This window comes from Solanum stenotomum, chromosome 1, assembly GCF_019186545.1.
Source record: "Solanum stenotomum isolate F172 chromosome 1, ASM1918654v1, whole genome shotgun sequence".
NCBI lineage: Eukaryota > Viridiplantae > Streptophyta > Magnoliopsida > Solanales > Solanaceae > Solanum > Solanum stenotomum.
The window spans coordinates 66,080,738-66,099,024 of record NC_064282.1 but is presented as its reverse complement, the minus strand read 5'-3'; the positions used below and the strand labels follow the sequence as shown (position 1 = coordinate 66,099,024).

General features: G+C 36.8%; 2 protein-coding genes across 6 annotated transcripts in view; both read right to left on the bottom strand.

Annotated features, from left to right (window-relative positions):
* LOC125853694 (RGS1-HXK1-interacting protein 1) overlaps nt 1-18,287 on the bottom strand; it is a 1,101,770-nt gene that overhangs the window by 482,902 nt on the left and 600,581 nt on the right. The window lies entirely within an intron of this gene.
* On the bottom strand, nt 5,919-6,794 carry LOC125855458 (uncharacterized). The gene is made up of 3 exons (XM_049535185.1): nt 6,542-6,794; nt 6,137-6,301; nt 5,919-6,019 (listed from the first exon to the last, which is right to left on the bottom strand). The coding sequence occupies exons 1-3, from the start codon at nt 6,792-6,794 to the stop codon at nt 5,919-5,921; spliced, it is 519 nt and encodes a 172-aa protein (XP_049391142.1).

Below are 18,287 nucleotides of genomic sequence, written 5' to 3'. Positions count from 1 at the left end.
CTCATGATTAGTAATAAAATCTCAAAAGGGATTAGGAACTCAATACTCAAGACTTAGAACTTGATGATACTACTCCGCTCAAAGATACTCAACATATGGAGTTCATGCGGAATTATTGGGCATGAACGACTAGACTCGAGGGTATGAATAACAATATGGAACTCATGTATACAACTTTCTCATTCTCATACTTACTTGCCCAAAACATAACTCAAAATCTATAGTTGATCTAAAAGGATTCACAATTGAACTCAAAGACTTTCTTGAACTTTACTCTTAACTCTCTCTTGAATTTGAAATATGAATTCAAGAGTTATGATTCATGATATAAAGGATCTCGTGATGATAAAGTAGGCTCATGAATACATTCTCGTCATTCTTATGCTCACTTGCTCGAGTCTTGAAACAAGTTATATGAATTTGTAGAAGACTCCTCAAAAGACTCAAAGGGACTTTCTCAAAATATTCAAAAGAACTCTCAAGGCTTAAATCTTAACTCTACCTTGAATGTGAATTATGAATTCAAGGTTATGATTCAAGTTGTGAATGATTTCTAGGTGTTTAGAAGTAGTTTAGAGTGTTTAGAATCGATAGGGGTTGACGGTACCCTTTTAAAACACTCAAACGGGCGAAACGATGGAGAATGGGTGGGGGAAGGCGACCCTAGCAAACTCAGTGGTGCAGAGTTCCAGCCCTCTAGCTACAGAGGTGTGGTTGGGGCACATTGGCTGGCATAGTACCCCAACCCAGAAAACCTCGACGACTTTCTTTGCTCATTTTCTAACCCTAGTTAACCTACATTCAAATGGTTTCTTAACCAATAACTTGGATTCGATTTCTCAACATAAGTACACACTAATCTACTGAATACATCCCTCAAAACACTCACTTTCATCTCAAGAAATAATCAAAACCCCAACAAAACAAGATTTAGAATTGAACTTCAAGAAGACTTATCAAGAACTTTAATCATTCAATATTTATGGACGAATTCGAATATGAAAATCATGTTTGGCATGAGGGTGAATGAACCCAACACTATGGAAAATTACATACCTCTTAGGGATCAAACCCATGGCGAAAATCCGCAACAAAACTCAAGAACCTCGACGAACGCCTTGATCTTTTCCTCTTTTCTTTTCTTTTCTCTTCTTGAACTCTAAACTAAAACTCTAGGTGTATATTAGGGTTATAAAACTGAACCCAATCGGATTAGATCCTTAAAACCTTGCTAAAAACGAATTAAATCTGACTGGGCAAGAAAAAAACCAAAATACCATTTACTATTTTCGGGTACTTTTCTTAACTAGATAGCTTGACTTCAAATAGGAATATTTTGCTCATCCAACCTCGAAACTTAGAAAACTTAGTGGTGTTAGAAAGATTATTCAATGACCTTTCATTAGATATCTTACGAGCCACCTAACTCATATTGTATTAAATGCTATGGTCGTTTGAAGTTGACCCAAAACTTAGAAGAACTTAGGAATGACTTGAATAAACTATCTTTAGTTCTTTTTGGAACTCTAGGTGCTACATCTAGTGACCTTAACACTCAAGAAATTTTAAAGTCCTCAGTAAAATCCTACTCACAATGAAGAATGGTATGAGTCTTAACTCAAAAAATTTCTGAGGTGTTACAATATCTCCACCTTGGGATCATTCGTCCTCGAATGGCAGCTGGACTGGGTATGGAATAGAGTTACTGTTACTAAGGTTTGAGTCTAATGGTACACGTTCACTATATTCAATTAACCCAAATCCTTGCGTTCGGGTTCTATACCTCTCTATAGGGAATCTCATCTCAAGACTATTACTCCTTACCACCATATTGAAGCTTAGTACTCTAACAAACTCTTTCGGAGCCAGCTAAGGGCACTCATTTAACTATTTCTCATAGTAAAACCTCATCCTCCTCTTTTATAACCTTAGATGGAATTATTACACCATCATTATCATGATAAGATCATTAACCTTCTCATTTTAAAATCACTTCACTACTAAAAGACCTCTGAAAAGATAATATAGCAAAGAAAGGTATGTGGTCAGTACTTTAAATGTACTGAGTATTTGAGACATGCATTATACAATTATGCTAAACATGCCCAATATGAAATGTTGAACTAAATACAACTGGCATATATAATTTGAATGGCAATGACAAAGTAGTAAAACATGCAACTGATAAGTACTGAACTGATATAACTATGTAAAAAGTCAATGCAATAACTAAAACTGAACCTTGGGAAATACTAGTAACCGACAAATAACAATGCGTTCAAAACATGGAATTCGATGTACAATCCCTATAAAAAAAGGGCCCAATATACCTTACTAAGGTATAAATGTTTATTTTATCTGACGCAGAACAAGTAAATTTAGAGCATGCACCAAGAAAGGCTACCTAGGCCTACACTATCACGTAGTTCTGGGACTTGGGTAGACTGACCCTAGTCTGAATTGATGTTAAATACTAGTCCTAACTGAACATAAGTAATTATATCCTAAGAATGATTTTATAATCATGGATGCCATACCTGACTCCATACTACTAATAAAAAAATTATAACTAAACTTATCCAAGATCATTGATGGCATTTCGAGTACAATACTAACGGGAACTTACTTTCTGAAATATGTTCAAAAGAACATGGATGCTATCCATGTCATATACCTTACTGTTATAAGCCGAAGCTCCTTGTCTATTAGATGATTACACATATATAAGTTATGTAATTTTTAATCGTGAGACTTGTAGGTATATGGGACACTTGATATGGCTAAATTAAAATGCATAAAAGTAATGTAAATGAACTGGGATTTAGAAAGGAATCTATAATACTGGACCTAAATCCTAAATCATGACTCATGAAAATACTAATAGTCTAATGATATATATTACCTGAAAACACCATTAATAGTATATTTTATCGGAAATCACCCTGATGGTTTGCAAAAATTATAATATTGAAGCTTACTCTGATCTATGAAATTGACTAATAGACACTTTATCTAAAAGAATTCTAAAATATGTGGAAATTGATAAACTGGGTAAAACACAGATCATGATAATTATTATATTGTGAAGGAAACATGCAATTTAAAACAGCATAATCTAGAGACATGAAATATCTATATTTTGAAGGTTCATGAAAATATACTTAAGTAAGGATACTGAATCATACGGAAAACATGTATTAATAGACTATTTATGAGAAGAGACTTAAATAAAAAGACATTCATGCTTTTCGTAAAACCCTAGATTTTCAAAGAAATGAAATACTAGAGAACAGAGTTCACTTTCTGAATTATTGGGTGGAGGGATACTATGACGCCCCGAGCCTACACCATGAATGTGGCTGGCAATCGGGGACCATTTCTGGTCCCCAAAAGAACCCATGGCCTGGCTGATAATTTGGCGGAAGACTTAACTCATGAAATAAAGAGCTTTAAATTGAGAGTTTAACTCATTTATCTCAAATAAACTTAACGCAATAGTCTGAATGTACTTAACATGATGAATATAATAGTTTGCAAAACATCGAAAAATAAAAGGGAAATATTAAGTAACTCTTGAACTATATCTATTTATGAAGCCTCTAATGTTTAAGATATGTTTCAAGAAAAGACCCACGACGCCTCAAATAAACTAAACTGAAAGTAAATGTGGAATCTTCCAGAATGTAAGAGGGCTCACAAAATCATTATGTAGTGTAGAGTCATCTCAATGAAGCCCGTGTTGATGATCCTGAAAACTTTTGTCTGCATCACAAAAAGATGCAGGTCGAATGACGTCATACATTGAATGTAACAATATGTTATATAGCCGAAGCAAAACGGTTGAAAGAAAGGATAGTAATAGATAAAATATACTCAAGAATGTAATGAGATAGAGGAGTTAAATCATTTAAAGCTTTACAAAAAATTACTCATCTCTAAACACAATATAATAAATGATATATGAAAATATACTATAACTTTATATGGGAGATTCTCTAACCGACAACCATCACTTTTAGCTATGTGATGATACTGCATCTTGCGCACACTATCAGAATTGTCATATATATACCGTGCTAGGGTATAAAACCTCTCAACTAAGTCGATCCACTGAACAAGAAGGATTCATCTAAAAAGTATGATCCTTTACCCATGTTGGCAAGACATGGTTTATGATGATTTAAAGTTGTCTGAACTCATTCCCGAATCAGTGCTCAATACTAGTCCCGATAATTATTTACTCATGCTCAAATGTATAAGATATAATCTTTCTCTTTTTTTAGGTAATTACTCAAAATACCCTCTTAAAAGAGATAATGCTCTAAAGAAACTCTAAACCCCTAAACTCATCTAGAAATCAATGTTTCTCTTTCTCAATGTAACAAATATGATACATTTGAGACTACTTAGTTCCCTTATACTATTTTCTCAAAACTCCTCTTTGCTTTCTAAGAACTCAGTTTAAGACATTTACGTTTGTTTAAAAGATTCTCAATAAGAACTCAATGAATACTCAGGGAAAGGGTTCATGTTGAAAAATAAACATGAACAATCAACTCAATAAATCTCAATGCACAATATTTAGCAATTCAATAATTTGGAACTCAAGAAATCAGAATTCAACATTAACTCATCTCAAGAATACTCATATCGAAGGATATAACCCTAAATTACTCTTTTACTGATTTGAAAGTAGTTGTAGGGAGAAACTAGTCCAACATTATGATAGCCTTACATACCTCGAGGAACAAAGTTCTGAGAAAAGTCAATGAAGCTCAAAGAATGCTTGAAACCCTAGCTTTTTCTCCTCTTGGAACCTTGCTCTAAAGACTTGAAGTATTAATGAATGTAGAAGAACTGGCTAGCACTATTTAAGCCCTTATCTAGGTGTAAAAATGTCGTTATTTAGGCTTAGAATAGGGGTTAAAATGACATAGCTTAGGTATTAACCACATAGGAAACGACCAAAATAGCAATGGCATAAGAAAGTTGATAGGTCACTTATATGGAAGGTTAGACAGTATGTACAAGGGCTCACTGGCCGTAAATAAAACTGTGTAGAGCACCTTAAGTTTGGCAATCTTTCATTGCAGGAATGCCTTCCCTCTACATCCCATACACTTGTAAGCGGACTGTCTAGGGATCCGTACAAGTGAGGACAAATTCCGATTTCCTTAAACAGTAGACCACTATCCCTAAACGGCTAGTGGTGCCAAAAACTAATCACTTAAGGTGTCGTGAAGGGTCCCTGGCCTCTTTTAGGCTTGTTGACTTACCCATTAACTCACTTTTACCTTTTCAAATCCCGAGGTGTAACAATATCTCCCCTTTGGGAACATTCATCCTCAAATGGAACTCAAGCTAGCATAAAAAGAGTAGGAAAGAAACTATCATCCCAATATGAGCATACAAAAACAACATACACTCAACATATCTAAATGAAAGAGTGCCTTACAACGAGTTAGTACCTTAGATTGGAGCTGAGTCGGAAGAAAAGAGATGAGGGTAACTCTTTTTCATATCCTCATCGGCTTCCTATGTAGCCTCCTCAAAAAATTAGTTCATCCACAAGACTTTGACTGATGTAACCACTTTGGTTCTCAACTTAGAAAATTGGAATCTCCTCATAGGATAGACGGTCCTTTCGGCACAATTAGTGAACGATCACCCAAACACTTCTTTAGCATAGAAATATGAAATATTGGACAGACAACTGCTAACTTTGGTTGTAGCTCCAACTCATAATACATTAACAACCCTTTTGGATATTTAGTAAGGATGAATGTAACGGGAATTGAGCTTTCCTTTCCTACATACCTCATAAGATCCTTCATAGGTGAAACTTTTAGATATACACAATCCTCAACCTAAAAATCCAAAGATATTCTTCTAACATTAGTATAGGATTTCTAATGATTCTACAGTGTTATATACTTCTCTTGATTTGTCTTCACCTTCTCCATAGATTGATGAACAAAACCTAGTCCTATCAGCTCAGCTTCACAACCCTCAAACCAGCCTATAGGATATCTACACCTTTGACCATATAAAGCCGCATACAGAGCCATTTGAATACTTGAGTGATAGCTATTATTATATACAAACTCAATAAGAGGCAAGTGGTCATTCAAATTACCTTTGAACTCCAAGACACAAGCTCTCAACATTTCCTCAAAGGTGTGAATTGTGCGCTCTACTTGACTATCAGTTTGAGGATTAAAGGTAGCACTAAGGGTCACCTTTGAACCCAAAACTTTCTGAAATGATTTCCACAACTGCACAGTAAACTGAGTACCTCTATCTGAAATAATGGACAAGGGAATTCCATGCAGTCAAACTATCTCACAAATGTACAATTTTTCATATTATTCTGCTATATTATAAATCTTTATAGGCAAAAAAAGGGTTGATTTGGTCATCCAATCCACAATCACCCAAATGGAATCATGTTGTATGAGAGACAATGGTAAGACAATAATGAAGTCCATAGTAATCATCTCCCACTTCCATTCTGGAAGTGGTATATTATGATCTACATCACATGACCTTTGAAGATCAGCCTTGAATTGCTGGCAATTTGGGCACATAGCAACAAACTCTGCAATGCAACTCTTCATCCCACTCCACCAATGGACCTCTCTCAAATCATGGTACATCTTGGTGGCACCTGGTTGAATCAAATATCTAGAACTATGGGATTCTTCCATGATTCTCTCTAGGAAATCATCCACATTTGGAATACACAGCTTACCTTGAGAGCTCAATACACAATCTCCCCCTTGTGCAAAGACCATCACTTTCTGCTTACGCAAATTTTCCTTCAACTCAAGTAAAATACGATGTTTTTCCTATTTCTCCTTCACTTCTAAAACTAATGATGATTCAACCCCATTCATCACGACAACTCCACCTTCACTAGAATCTACAAACGGACTCCCCAAGGTGAGTTTTTGTGAACTTCCTTTGCAAATTCGTTGTTTCTTTTCTTTACATGAGTACTACTCCCCATGGAAAACATGTTCAAGGCATCAGCAATAACACTAGCTTTACCGGGTGATTGAGAATACTTATGTCATAATCCTTAAATAAGTCCAACCACTTCTTTCTTCAAAGGTGTAGGTCCTTCTTACTAAAGACATAATGGAGAGTCTTGTGGTCTCTGAACACATCCACTTAAATTCCATAGAGATAGTGACACCATATCTTGAGAGTAAAAACCACTGCTACCAGCTCAAAATCATGAGTCAGGTAGTTCTTCTCATGAATCTTAAGCTACCTCAAGGCATAGGCAATAAAATTACCATACTAAATCAATACACAACCAAGTCCCACTTTAGATGCATAACAATAGATGACAAAACCATTTGTACCCTCTGGTAGGCTAAATACTAGGAAAGTAGTTAACTGAGTTTTGAATTCCTAAAAGCTTTGCTCAAAACCTTCAGACTATTGAAACTTAGCTTTTTTCTGAGTCAACTTAGTCAGTGGCGACAAAATAAATAAAAACCCATCGACAAACCATCTGTAGTAACTAACAAATCCCAAGAAACTCTATATATCATTTTGGGACATAGGTTTGGGAAAATTCTACACTGTGTCAATCTTCTAAGTGTCAACTCGAATTCCATAGCTAGACACTATATTGCCTAAGAATGCCACAGACTCAATTAGGAAATCCTAATTATAAAAATTTTAATACAACTCCTAATACTTTAGATTTTAAAGGAGTATCTTGTGATGCCTAGTATGGTCCTCCTCATTCCATGAATATATCAATATGTCATCAATACATAAAATAAAAATCACGTCCAGATCCTACTTAAATATTTTGTTCATAATATCCATGAGTGTTGTAGGATCATTAGTCAAACCAAAGGACATAACAAGGAACTCATAATGACCATAACGGGTCATGAATGATGTCTTCGAGATGTCACTTTCTCTCACTTTAAACTTATGATAGCCAGATAAGAGGTCAACCTTAGTGATACAAGTGGTGCTCAGAAGTTGGTCAAAAAGGTCATCAATTCTTGGAAGTGGATACTTATTCTTTATGGCGACCTTGTTTCATTGAGGGTGATCAATACACATCCTAAGGGAACCATCTTTCTTCCTCACGAATAAGATAGGAGCACCCCAAGGTGAGACACTTGGTCAAATGATACTTTTATCGAGAAGATCTCTCTACTAGTCTTTTAACTTTTTGAACCCAGCGGGAGCCATTCTATATGGCTGAATAAAAATGGGTTGAACATCAGAAATAATAGCTATTCCGAGAACTAGTTCTCTCTCAAGAGATACTCTGAGAAGATCGTCTGGAAAGACCTCTGGAAAATTACTCACAACTGGAATTGACTGAATAGATGGTGTCTTAACACTAAAGTCATTCACTCAAACTAATGATAGATACAAATCTTAGAAACTAACTTTATGGCCTTAAGGTATGAAATGAAATGACCCTTAGGCACTGCTGAACTTGTCCTCCACTCTAAAATTTTCTCATCTGGAAACTTAAACTTAACTACTTGGGTTTTACAATTGACGGAGGCATAACAAGCATGAATTCAGTCCATACCTAAAATAACATTAAAGTCCATCATGTCTAAATTAACTAACTCTCCCATGGTGTCCTTGTGATATAAAGAGATGGTACAATGACGATAGACTCTTTATGCTAAAACAGACTCACCCACAGGTGTGGAAACACTGAAGGGCTTAAGAAGTTGTTTGGGGAAATGTAGAACCTCATGGCTATATAAGGAGTCCCACAAGACAAACTAGCACTTAGATCAATTAAGGCATAAACACAAAGAATAAAGACTTTAACCATATCGGGTACAATATAAGGCGAGTTCTCCTAATCCTGGCGACTAGCCATTGCACACAAAGGGTTTTGTATGTCCGCATGTTCCTGAAGTAGCTCCTTTCTAAGAAGTCATATATACTAAAGTTTCTAAAGTATATTAGACTCTATTTCCCCTATATACCTACCTATTCTTAGGGAAATGTCTCATGAACTAACTTGTGTGACAATACATGCAACAACCATTAGAGCTATCACGACATTCTTTAGGGTGGTTTCTCCAACACTTTGTGCAAACGGGGGTCCAACTAGCCCCTTGTGCCACACTACCAAAAGACTAAGTACCTTGAGCTCTGAAATTCAAAAAACTCTTATTCGTGGAATCATTCCTGTTTTTAGGTGCATCTGAACTAGCTGAAGATGGAGCAGGTCCAGATGACCTCTACTGAAAAGATGACCGATTCCCATTTCTGGTTTTCTGATGGCCAGTTTCATTAATTATTGTCTTGGACCCTTGTCGCAAAATTCCTCTCTCTTCTAAATCATCCACCTCAACCTTCTGCACATGAATCATGAGTCTAGCTATGTCCGTGTCCCCTATCAATATAGTTTCCTTACCTTCCTTGTTGGATATGCGGGATATCCAAGACATGAACAAACTCATCCTGCTCCTCATATCTGCCACCATATCTAATGCATAACGTGATAGCTGAATAAACTTCAAGTTCTACTCATCCATACTCATCACTTTCTATTTTATATTCACGAACTCTCTCACCATAGTTTCCCTTCATTCTAGGGAAAGAAGCACCCCAAGAAAGCATCTTTAAAGATAGCCCAGCATAAAAGTGGTGCCCCTCTACCTTGTTCTTCTTCCAGTAATCATACAATGTTCTAGAAACACGTTTGAACTTATATTAGGCTAACTTTACACGCTCTGTATCAACAACACGCATTACCTCAAATAATTTTGAAGCTTTTCCATGAAGTTTACTGGATCCTCAGTGACCTTCAACCGAATGAACTCCAGGGGATTCATTCTCAAGAGTTCATGGATCTAGATTTATCAACAACATTTTAGCGACCCGCTCGTAGTTGAACATCTTGTTTTGCCACAAACCGTGTTAGCATCTGAATTATATTTCTAAACTTAGCTTTGGTTACATTTCCCTGTAGAGGTTGCACTTCTGGTGCATGGGGAGCGTCTTGATCTTGAGGATCAGCATTCCTCCTAGTAGGACATCCTCGAACAACTCTTTGTGTAGGCATGATCTGAAAAGACACATGTATGCACGAATTAGAAGAATTTTTTATCAAGTTGAACTCTATGACATGAAAAGGAGTAAAAATGAAGTGAAATATTCCTAAATGTCGTATCCTCCAAATTATAAATGTGGTGTGCTTGACACCGATAAGAAGGACTCTACTATACATGACTTCAAAGACAGCCAAGGACCCTTGAACTAGTGCTCTGATACCATGTTTTTTATGCTTGAGCCTACACCCTAGACATGGCTGGCACTCGAGGAGCATTTTTGGTCCCCATGTAAAATCTTGGACTGAATGACTACTTAGCAGAAGACTTAACTCAAGAAATAAAGAGCTTTAAATGTACAATTAATTTGTTTATCTCAAATAAACTCAACTCAAATGTTTGAAAGTAGTCAATATTATAAATATAATATCTTGCAAAACATCTCAAAATAAAAGAAAAATATTGGGAGACTCTGAAACTCTAACTATCTATGAGGCCTCGATTGTTTTTAATAGGTGTCAAAACAAGACCCACGATGCCTTAAAACAACCAAAATGAAAGTAAATGTGATGTCCTTTGAAATGCAATGAGGCTCACCAAAACTGTCTAGATTGTAGAGGGATCTCAACAGAACATTTATTGATGATTCTGAACACATGTGTTTGCATAAAAAAAGATGCAGGTCCAATGAGATTAGTACATTGAATGTATGAGTATGTTATATAGCTGAAGCAAAACAACTAAAAGAAAGTATAGTAATAGACAAAATATATTCAAGTTGAATGTTAAGAGTTAAAAGAATAAAATCATTTAAAGCTTTAAGAAACTTACACATCTATGTACTTAATATAATAAGTGATACATGAAAATACATTTTAACTCTATTTAGGAGATTCTCTAAATGACAACAATGAGTTTTAGCTATGTGATGATACTGCATCTCACCCAGGCTGCTCGAACTATCCTATACCATTATGGGTTATCGAAAATCTCAACTAGTTGGATCCTCAACACAATAAGGATTCATCTAAAAAGTATGATCCTTTACCCATGTTTGCAAGACATGGATTTTAAGGATTTTGAGTTGTCTAAACTCATCCCCATATTTGTGCTCAATACTATTCCTAATAATTATATACTCATGCTCAAATATATAAGATATACTTTCTATATTTTGAGGTAATTACTCAAAATACCCTCTTAGAAGAGATAATGCTCTGAAGAAATTTTGAACACCTAAACTCATCTAGAAATCAAAGTTTCTCTTTCTCAATGTAACAAAAATGATACATTTTGGACCACTTAGTTCCCATATACTTTTTCTCAAAACTCCTCCTTGCTTTCTAAGAACTCAGTTGAAAACATTTATCTTTGTTCAAAAGATTCTCTATAAGAATTCAATGAATGCTCAGGGAAAGGGTTCATGCTGAAGAATAGACATGACCAATCACCTCAATTAATTTCAATGCACAATATTTAAAAATTGAATAGTCAGAATTAGAAATTCAATAATCGGGAACTCAAGATCTCAAGAACTCAGAACTCGTATTTAACTTGTCTCAAGAATACTCAAATATAAGGATATTGCACTATATTAGTTTTTATTGATTCGAAAGTAGATATAGGTTGAGGATAAACTAGTCCAAAGCTATGATAGTCTTACATACCTTAAAGAATAAAGTTCTTGGCGAAGTTGATGCAGCTCGAATAATGATTGATACCCTAGAAATTTCTCCTCTTGGAACTTTGCTCTAAAGACTTGAAGTGTTATTGAATGCAAAAGAACTGATAATCACTCTCTAAGCCCTTAACTAGGTGTAATAAAATTGTGGTTTAGGCTTAGAATAGGGGTCAAAACAACATAGCTTGGGTATTAACCACATAGGAAACAACCTAAATAGCCCTGAATTAAAAAAAAACATATTGTGCTACTTATATGAAAGGCTGGATGGTGTGTAGAAGAGCTCACTTGATTATAGGAAATCGTATAGAAAACCCCAAGTCTTGCAGCCTTTCACGGCTGGTCTGCTTTTCCTATACAACCCTTACGTTTGAAATGGACCATCTAGGTATCTGTACAAGTGAGGCTGAATTCAGGTTGCCTTAAATAACCAATGAATGTCCCTAAATGACTAGTGGTGCCCTAAAAAGACTTTTTAGGGTCTCGTGAAGGGTCCCTTGCTTGTTTTAACCTTGTGGACCTACCCGTTATTGAAATTCTTAATTCCAATTCCTCAATGCTTTTACTTCTTTAATTTCATATTTCAAATTTGTTTTCGACCTCAAAATTCTCAATTTCTAAGATTTGGGGTTGTAATTTGGTCATTTGAGGTTTGAATTGAAACATTCTTCCACATCTTTCGGGCATGTAATCCTCATTCTAGGAGGACATATGACTGTTTCGTTTTCATAATTATGTTAATTCGATTTGGGGATCAATTTTTTACCCAATTCTGGTCTGCAATTTAAGTTAGTGATATTGGTATCGTTGGATCCGTATTAAATTACTCTTTGTGTTCTTTCTATCTTGGTAGCGATCTAAGGTTTTCTGGAATGAAAAAACACTCGAGTTATAGTTTGTGTGGTTTTCATAGGTGCAGTAGGTTATTACTACCTTTTCTTAGACTTGGCTTAGTTAGATTAATTATATCGTGGTAGTATTGCATAATTTAGGTTGAACCCTTAGGTTGTGTTGAGCTTTATTGATTTTTCGATAGTCATAGCCATCATCTTGGTTGTTTAGCTTGTGTTTTAGTTGGAGAGGACTTAGTTTAGGTGATCCTTTTATGAGTAATGTACTTAGAACTTGCATATAGGTGGTGTGCAACTTAGTATTGTCTTGTGTTTGAATGATTTGATTGGTTTAACTGATGGTATAGATCCTTGAGTTGTGATTTTGGATGTTTATTACATTGTTAGGCGCGAGGCTGTAAGCTTGGATTGGCATAAGGTCTAGATTAGTAGTTTTATGGTTTGACTGGTGTTCTACCTTATTTTATGTGTATGACATGAATTGGTAGTGATAATTCTTCTAAGGAGTTTCTACTTGATTGAGTTTTGGGAAAATGACTTGGTTTGTAAAAAGGGAAAATATCCTTAATTAGTGGAAGTCCTTGAGACCCGTATTGATTTACAAGTGGTAGAAAGGCCCGTTTACTTGATTTATCGAACCTTTCTGTTGTTTTTACCCTAATGAGCTCGATGTATCATTCTAGGTGGCCCGTCCGCTGAGGATTAGGCTACAATTTATCATTTAGCTTTGCATTGTTCATAAGCTCAATGCATCATACTAGCCGGCAGGTTGGTACATATATATGTGTTATTTTTAAGTTCGATGTGCCATTCCAGGCAGCTCATGGATACATCTATCTTGGTTATTGGCTTAAAGTTGAGGTACCATTCCAGTCGGCTCGATGTTTCGTCTGGGCTTAGGATCTTCCCTTTCCTTAAAGTGTTACATTGTATCATTGAACGAGTTAGCTTTAAGTATGTGTATTGTATATTTTGTGTGTATCTTTCTTGCTATTTTTTGCCTGCACCTTTTTATACTCTTGTTGTGACTTAGCTTCTCCTTGACTTGTTAGTATCATCGTGCTTTTTTTACATAGTTTATCTTTCTAAATTCGGTCGGCCTATGATGCCTTCTAGGTACCCCATGTTTTGGTACTCATATTGCACTTCGGCATCTTTATCTGATGTAGCTCCAAGTACGAGCCACCCTCAGTGAGCATTTAGATCTCCTATGGCAGTCAAAAACTCAAATTTGTGGTGAGCTCCCAGCATTCAAAGACTTGTTGTTGTCCTTCTTTTATCTTGAATCGTATGTCTTTCCATATATATATATATATATGTATATATATATATTTATACACATATGAATTTATGTTCATAGTAGCTCCTGTAAAGGTGACACACCGGTCCCGGGGATTGGTATGTTGTGTTAGTTTGTCTTTTGGTCATGTTCGTGCCTATTTTGTACATTTTGTATCGTACTACAAATATATCTAATATGACTCTTCATTTTATATACATTATCCTTGTCTTCCGTTTATTGTTATTATTATTATTATTATTATTTATGGTTTATATAAATTGTGTCTTTCACATCTTGTTATTTGGGTTTAGGCTTGTAACAACCTGTATCCTAGATACACCAAAATGCAGCTTTTTAGAAGTGCAGATGCTACCTATGAAGGCCACTTACAGATCGTAGGTTGGACCACGGTCCATGGACCAGGTCTGAGGAACGTGGTCCACAGAACAACCCTAGAAAACCTTGACCGTAGGTGGGACCACGGTCTGTGGAACGTGGTCCCCAGAAAACCTCGACTGTAGGTGGGACCACGGTCAGTGGAATGTGGTCCGCAGAAAACCCCGACCCACGACCAGGACCTACGGACTGTAGGTTGAACCATGTTCTGTGGACTAGGTCCGTGAAAAGTGGTCCACAGAATCCATCCTCTGAGCCGAACGACGGTTGACCAGAATGGACCGTAGGGTGGACCACAGTCCGTGGACCAGGTACGTCCATTGGTCCTGACAGCTTTCGAGTTAGGGTCGTTTTGGTCTTTCCCAATGCATTGGACCCCTAAACTATGTCGTTCTAACCTTAAACTACGTGGTTTTGGTTAGTTTTAGCCTAGAAACATAACTAGAACTTAATTAAGTCAAATCATTAATCAAAACTTAGAAAAATTAAAACTATAAGAGGAGAAATAACTCAAGAAACCTAGCTCAAGAACGCAGCAAGATTGCATCAGTTCTAACGCCAAAATCAAAAGATTTCTCCGTGGAATTCATCACCAGGTATGTGGGATTTCACTAGTGGGTTCCTTTCGCCCATTAGGTCCCTAGAATTAAGTCAGATTCTTGATTTCCTTACTATAACTAGACCTAGGGTTTCTAGGACTTTAGAAGATTATCAGGAATTAGTTATTTACATGTTCGAAATCAGATTATCATTTCATTACATCGTTTCTCGCATGAATTTCATAAACCTAGTTGTGTATTTCTTTGGTTCTTGAATTACACATGCTAGGCCAGATATTTCAGTTATTCAGTTATACATGCCTTAGTTATGAATGCATCATTATCAGATTAATTATCGCATTCTCAGTTTGCATGTTAAGTTTTGAGCTATCCAGTATATTACATAATTCAGTCATAATGTGTTAATCATATAATCTATTGGGAGTAGCATAATATCGAGTTGGACTAGGGTCAGTCACCCATTAGTCCCAGAACTACGAGCCACGTAGGTTGTAAGTCCCCTTTGTGGGCATCATTTTAGTGATCACGCCAGCATGACTCTACACCTTTGGCTGGGTGTATTGGGTCCTCTCGATGTGGCATATACATCGGAGTCCACATTTAGTTCATGTGGTTTTATTATCGGTTATTAGTAGCTCCCTCAGTTTTGTCAGATTCTATTGCCTTGACCACATTTACAGTACAGTCATTATTCAGTCTCAGCATGTTATAAATTTGGTCATTTCATTCAATTAGCTCAGTACGCAGTATCTAGATCATGTTCAAATTATATACTTGCTTTATTTCTTGTTTAGTTATATGTTATTTCAGTTTTACTCTATCCTGCATGAGCAGTACCTTTCAAGTACTGACACATACTCTACACGACATCTTCTCGTGATATAGGTTCAGGTTCTCCGCATCCAGATCATGCTTAGATCGGTCCCCGATCTCTAGTTCAGCAAACATCAGTGGTGAGTTCTCATTCTTCGAGGACAATAGTCATGTTATCTTTTCAGTATTTCAATCTTTTAGTTTCAGTCTTGCTAGACTTAGCTGAGGTATGTCCCAACACTTCTAGTCAGTTAGAGGCTATTTTCAGACATACATAGATTCAACTTAGTATTTGAGTTTGATGTTTCTTTGTTATTAAACTCTCAGATTTGAGATATTCAGTTTTAGAATGGGTATTCCCCATCACCTTCATTTTCATGATATTTAAGCTTCTGCATCAGGTATTATTATTCTTAGTATGCTCATGTCATGCCAGAAGGGTTAGTTTGGCGTCATTTGTGATCCTAGGTCCCGTGTGTGTGTTTCGGGGGTTGCTCGGGACGTGACAAACTTGGTATTAGAGTAGTAGGTTTAAGTGTCCTAGGATGTCTGAAAAGCCACACTAGGTAGAGTCCTTTCATGGCTATGTAGTGCGCACCACATCTAATGAGAGGGAGGCTACAAAGTGTATTAGGAAAATCTTCAATTTCTTGTTACTCTCATCATGCATAAGGTATGATCTAATTCCATTAACTTGACGTTCTACCTTTCAGTGATCATTCCTCCTCATAGAGCTAACGCCAGGAATGCGAATGCCAGGAACGCAAATGCAGCTCCTCCAGTCCAGATCAAGAAGTTTCAAATGTAGAGTTCCGGAACACCATTCGGATGTTGGCTTAGAGCGTTGCTAACCAGAACATTCAGCGGGTTCCAGTTCCAGAAGACTCATATGTTGTGTCAGCTGCACTTTGAGTGCGAGATTTTGTTACGATGAATCCGCCAAAGTTCTTAGGATCACAGATTGGTAAGGATCCCCAAAACTTTATCGATGAGGTCAAGAAGATCTTTGAAGTGATGTAGGTAAGTGGGAATGATCAAGTTGAGTTAGCATCTTACCAACTTAAGGATGTGGCTCATATATGGTATACTTAGTGGAAAGAGAACATGGGTACAGATGCAGCTCCTATCACTTGGGATTGCTTTAGTGAGACCTTCCTAGACAGGTTTTTCCCAAGAGAGCTACGGAAGGTGAAAGTTCAGAAATTTATGAACTTAAGGAAAGGTAGCATGCCAGTCCAAGAGTATGGGCTCAAGTTTACTCAACTTTCAAGGTATGCTTCTCACATGGTTGCTGATTCCAGGGCTCATATGAATAAGTTCCTATATGGAGTGTCAGACTTGGTGAAGACAGAGTGTAGAAATGCTATGTTCCTGGAAAATATGAGCATCTCTAAGATCATGGATCATGCTTAGTAGGTTGAGGGTGATAAGCTTAGGGAACATGCTAAGGAGAACAAGAAGGCTAGGATTGGGAACTATGACTATTCTTAATAGAAATTAGGTGGTGGAAATCGCTTGCAGTGTCAGCAAAAATTTTCAGGTCCAACACTTTCATCAGCTAGTGTTTCATCTTCCAAGTTCAGACATGATCAGAAGGGTAGGGCATCAAATTCTAAGATTCAAAGTAGTATTTCAGGAACCAAAACCTACCCTACTTGTCCTAAGTGTGGTAAGAACCATCTGGGAGAGTGCCTTGTAGGAAAGGAAGGATTCTTTGGGTGTGGTCAGTCTAGTCACATGTTGAAAGATTGTCCTTCTAGACAGGGTTAAGGAGGTAATAATGGTAGAGCTCAATCCACAACTTCAGTAGCACTAGCAGGTTGCCTGACTTAGTAGGGTAACTCATCTGGTACATGTGGCAGATAATGCCAAAACAGGCTCTATGCTCTCCAAGATCAGGAAGATTCTCCTGATGGAGTAACTGGTACATTACGAGTCTTTGATCTCGATGTTTATGCTTTGTTAGATCCAGGGGATACTCTTTCCTTTGTAACTCCTTATATAGCAGTTAAGTTTGATGTTAGTCCAGAAACTCTCTCAGAACCTTTCTCAGTCTCTACTCCAGTCGGTGACCCAGTTATAGCTAGTCGGGTATACATAAATTGCTCCATCACAGTCTCTCAGAAAGTCACCTCGGCAGATCTTGTAGACTTAGAAATGGTAGACTTCAAAGTTATTCTAGGCATGGATTGGTTACATTCCTATTATGCCTCAGTCGATTGTAGAACTAGGATTGTTTGATTTTAGTTTCCAAATGAACCAATCTTAGAATGGAAGGGTAGTCTCTTAGCGCCTATGCGTCGATTAATTTCTTACCTTAAGGACAAAAAGATGATTTCTAAGGGTTATCTCAATCATCTAGTTCCAGTGGTTAATGAGTTTCCAGAAGTGTTTCCAGAAGATCTTCCCGGAGTTCCTCACCGAAAGGGAAATCAACTTTGGAATTGATCTACTTCCAGATACCTAGCCTATTTCTATTCCTCCTTACAGAATGGCTCCAGCTGAGCTTAAGGAACTGAAAGACTAGTTGAAAGACCTTCAAGATAAGGTCTTCATCAGACCTAGTATTTCGCCATGTGGTGCACCAGTGTTTTTCGTGAAGAAGAAAGATGGTTCTCTCAGAATGTGCATTGACTATAGGGAGTT

Bases quoted from the DNA above. Each gene is read 5' to 3' on its own strand.
- LOC125855458 (XM_049535185.1), bottom strand. From the start codon at position 6,794: ATGGTCTTTGCACAAGGGGGAGATTGTGTATTGAGCTCTCAAGGTAAG. The intron at 6,302-6,541 runs GTGATGTAGATC...CCATTATTTCAG, and splicing joins GGCTGATCTTCAAAGGTCAT to ATAGAGGTACTCAGTTTACT. The intron at 6,020-6,136 runs GTAATTTGAATG...GATATCCTATAG, and splicing joins TTGTGTCTTGGAGTTCAAAG to GCTGGTTTGAGGGTTGTGAA.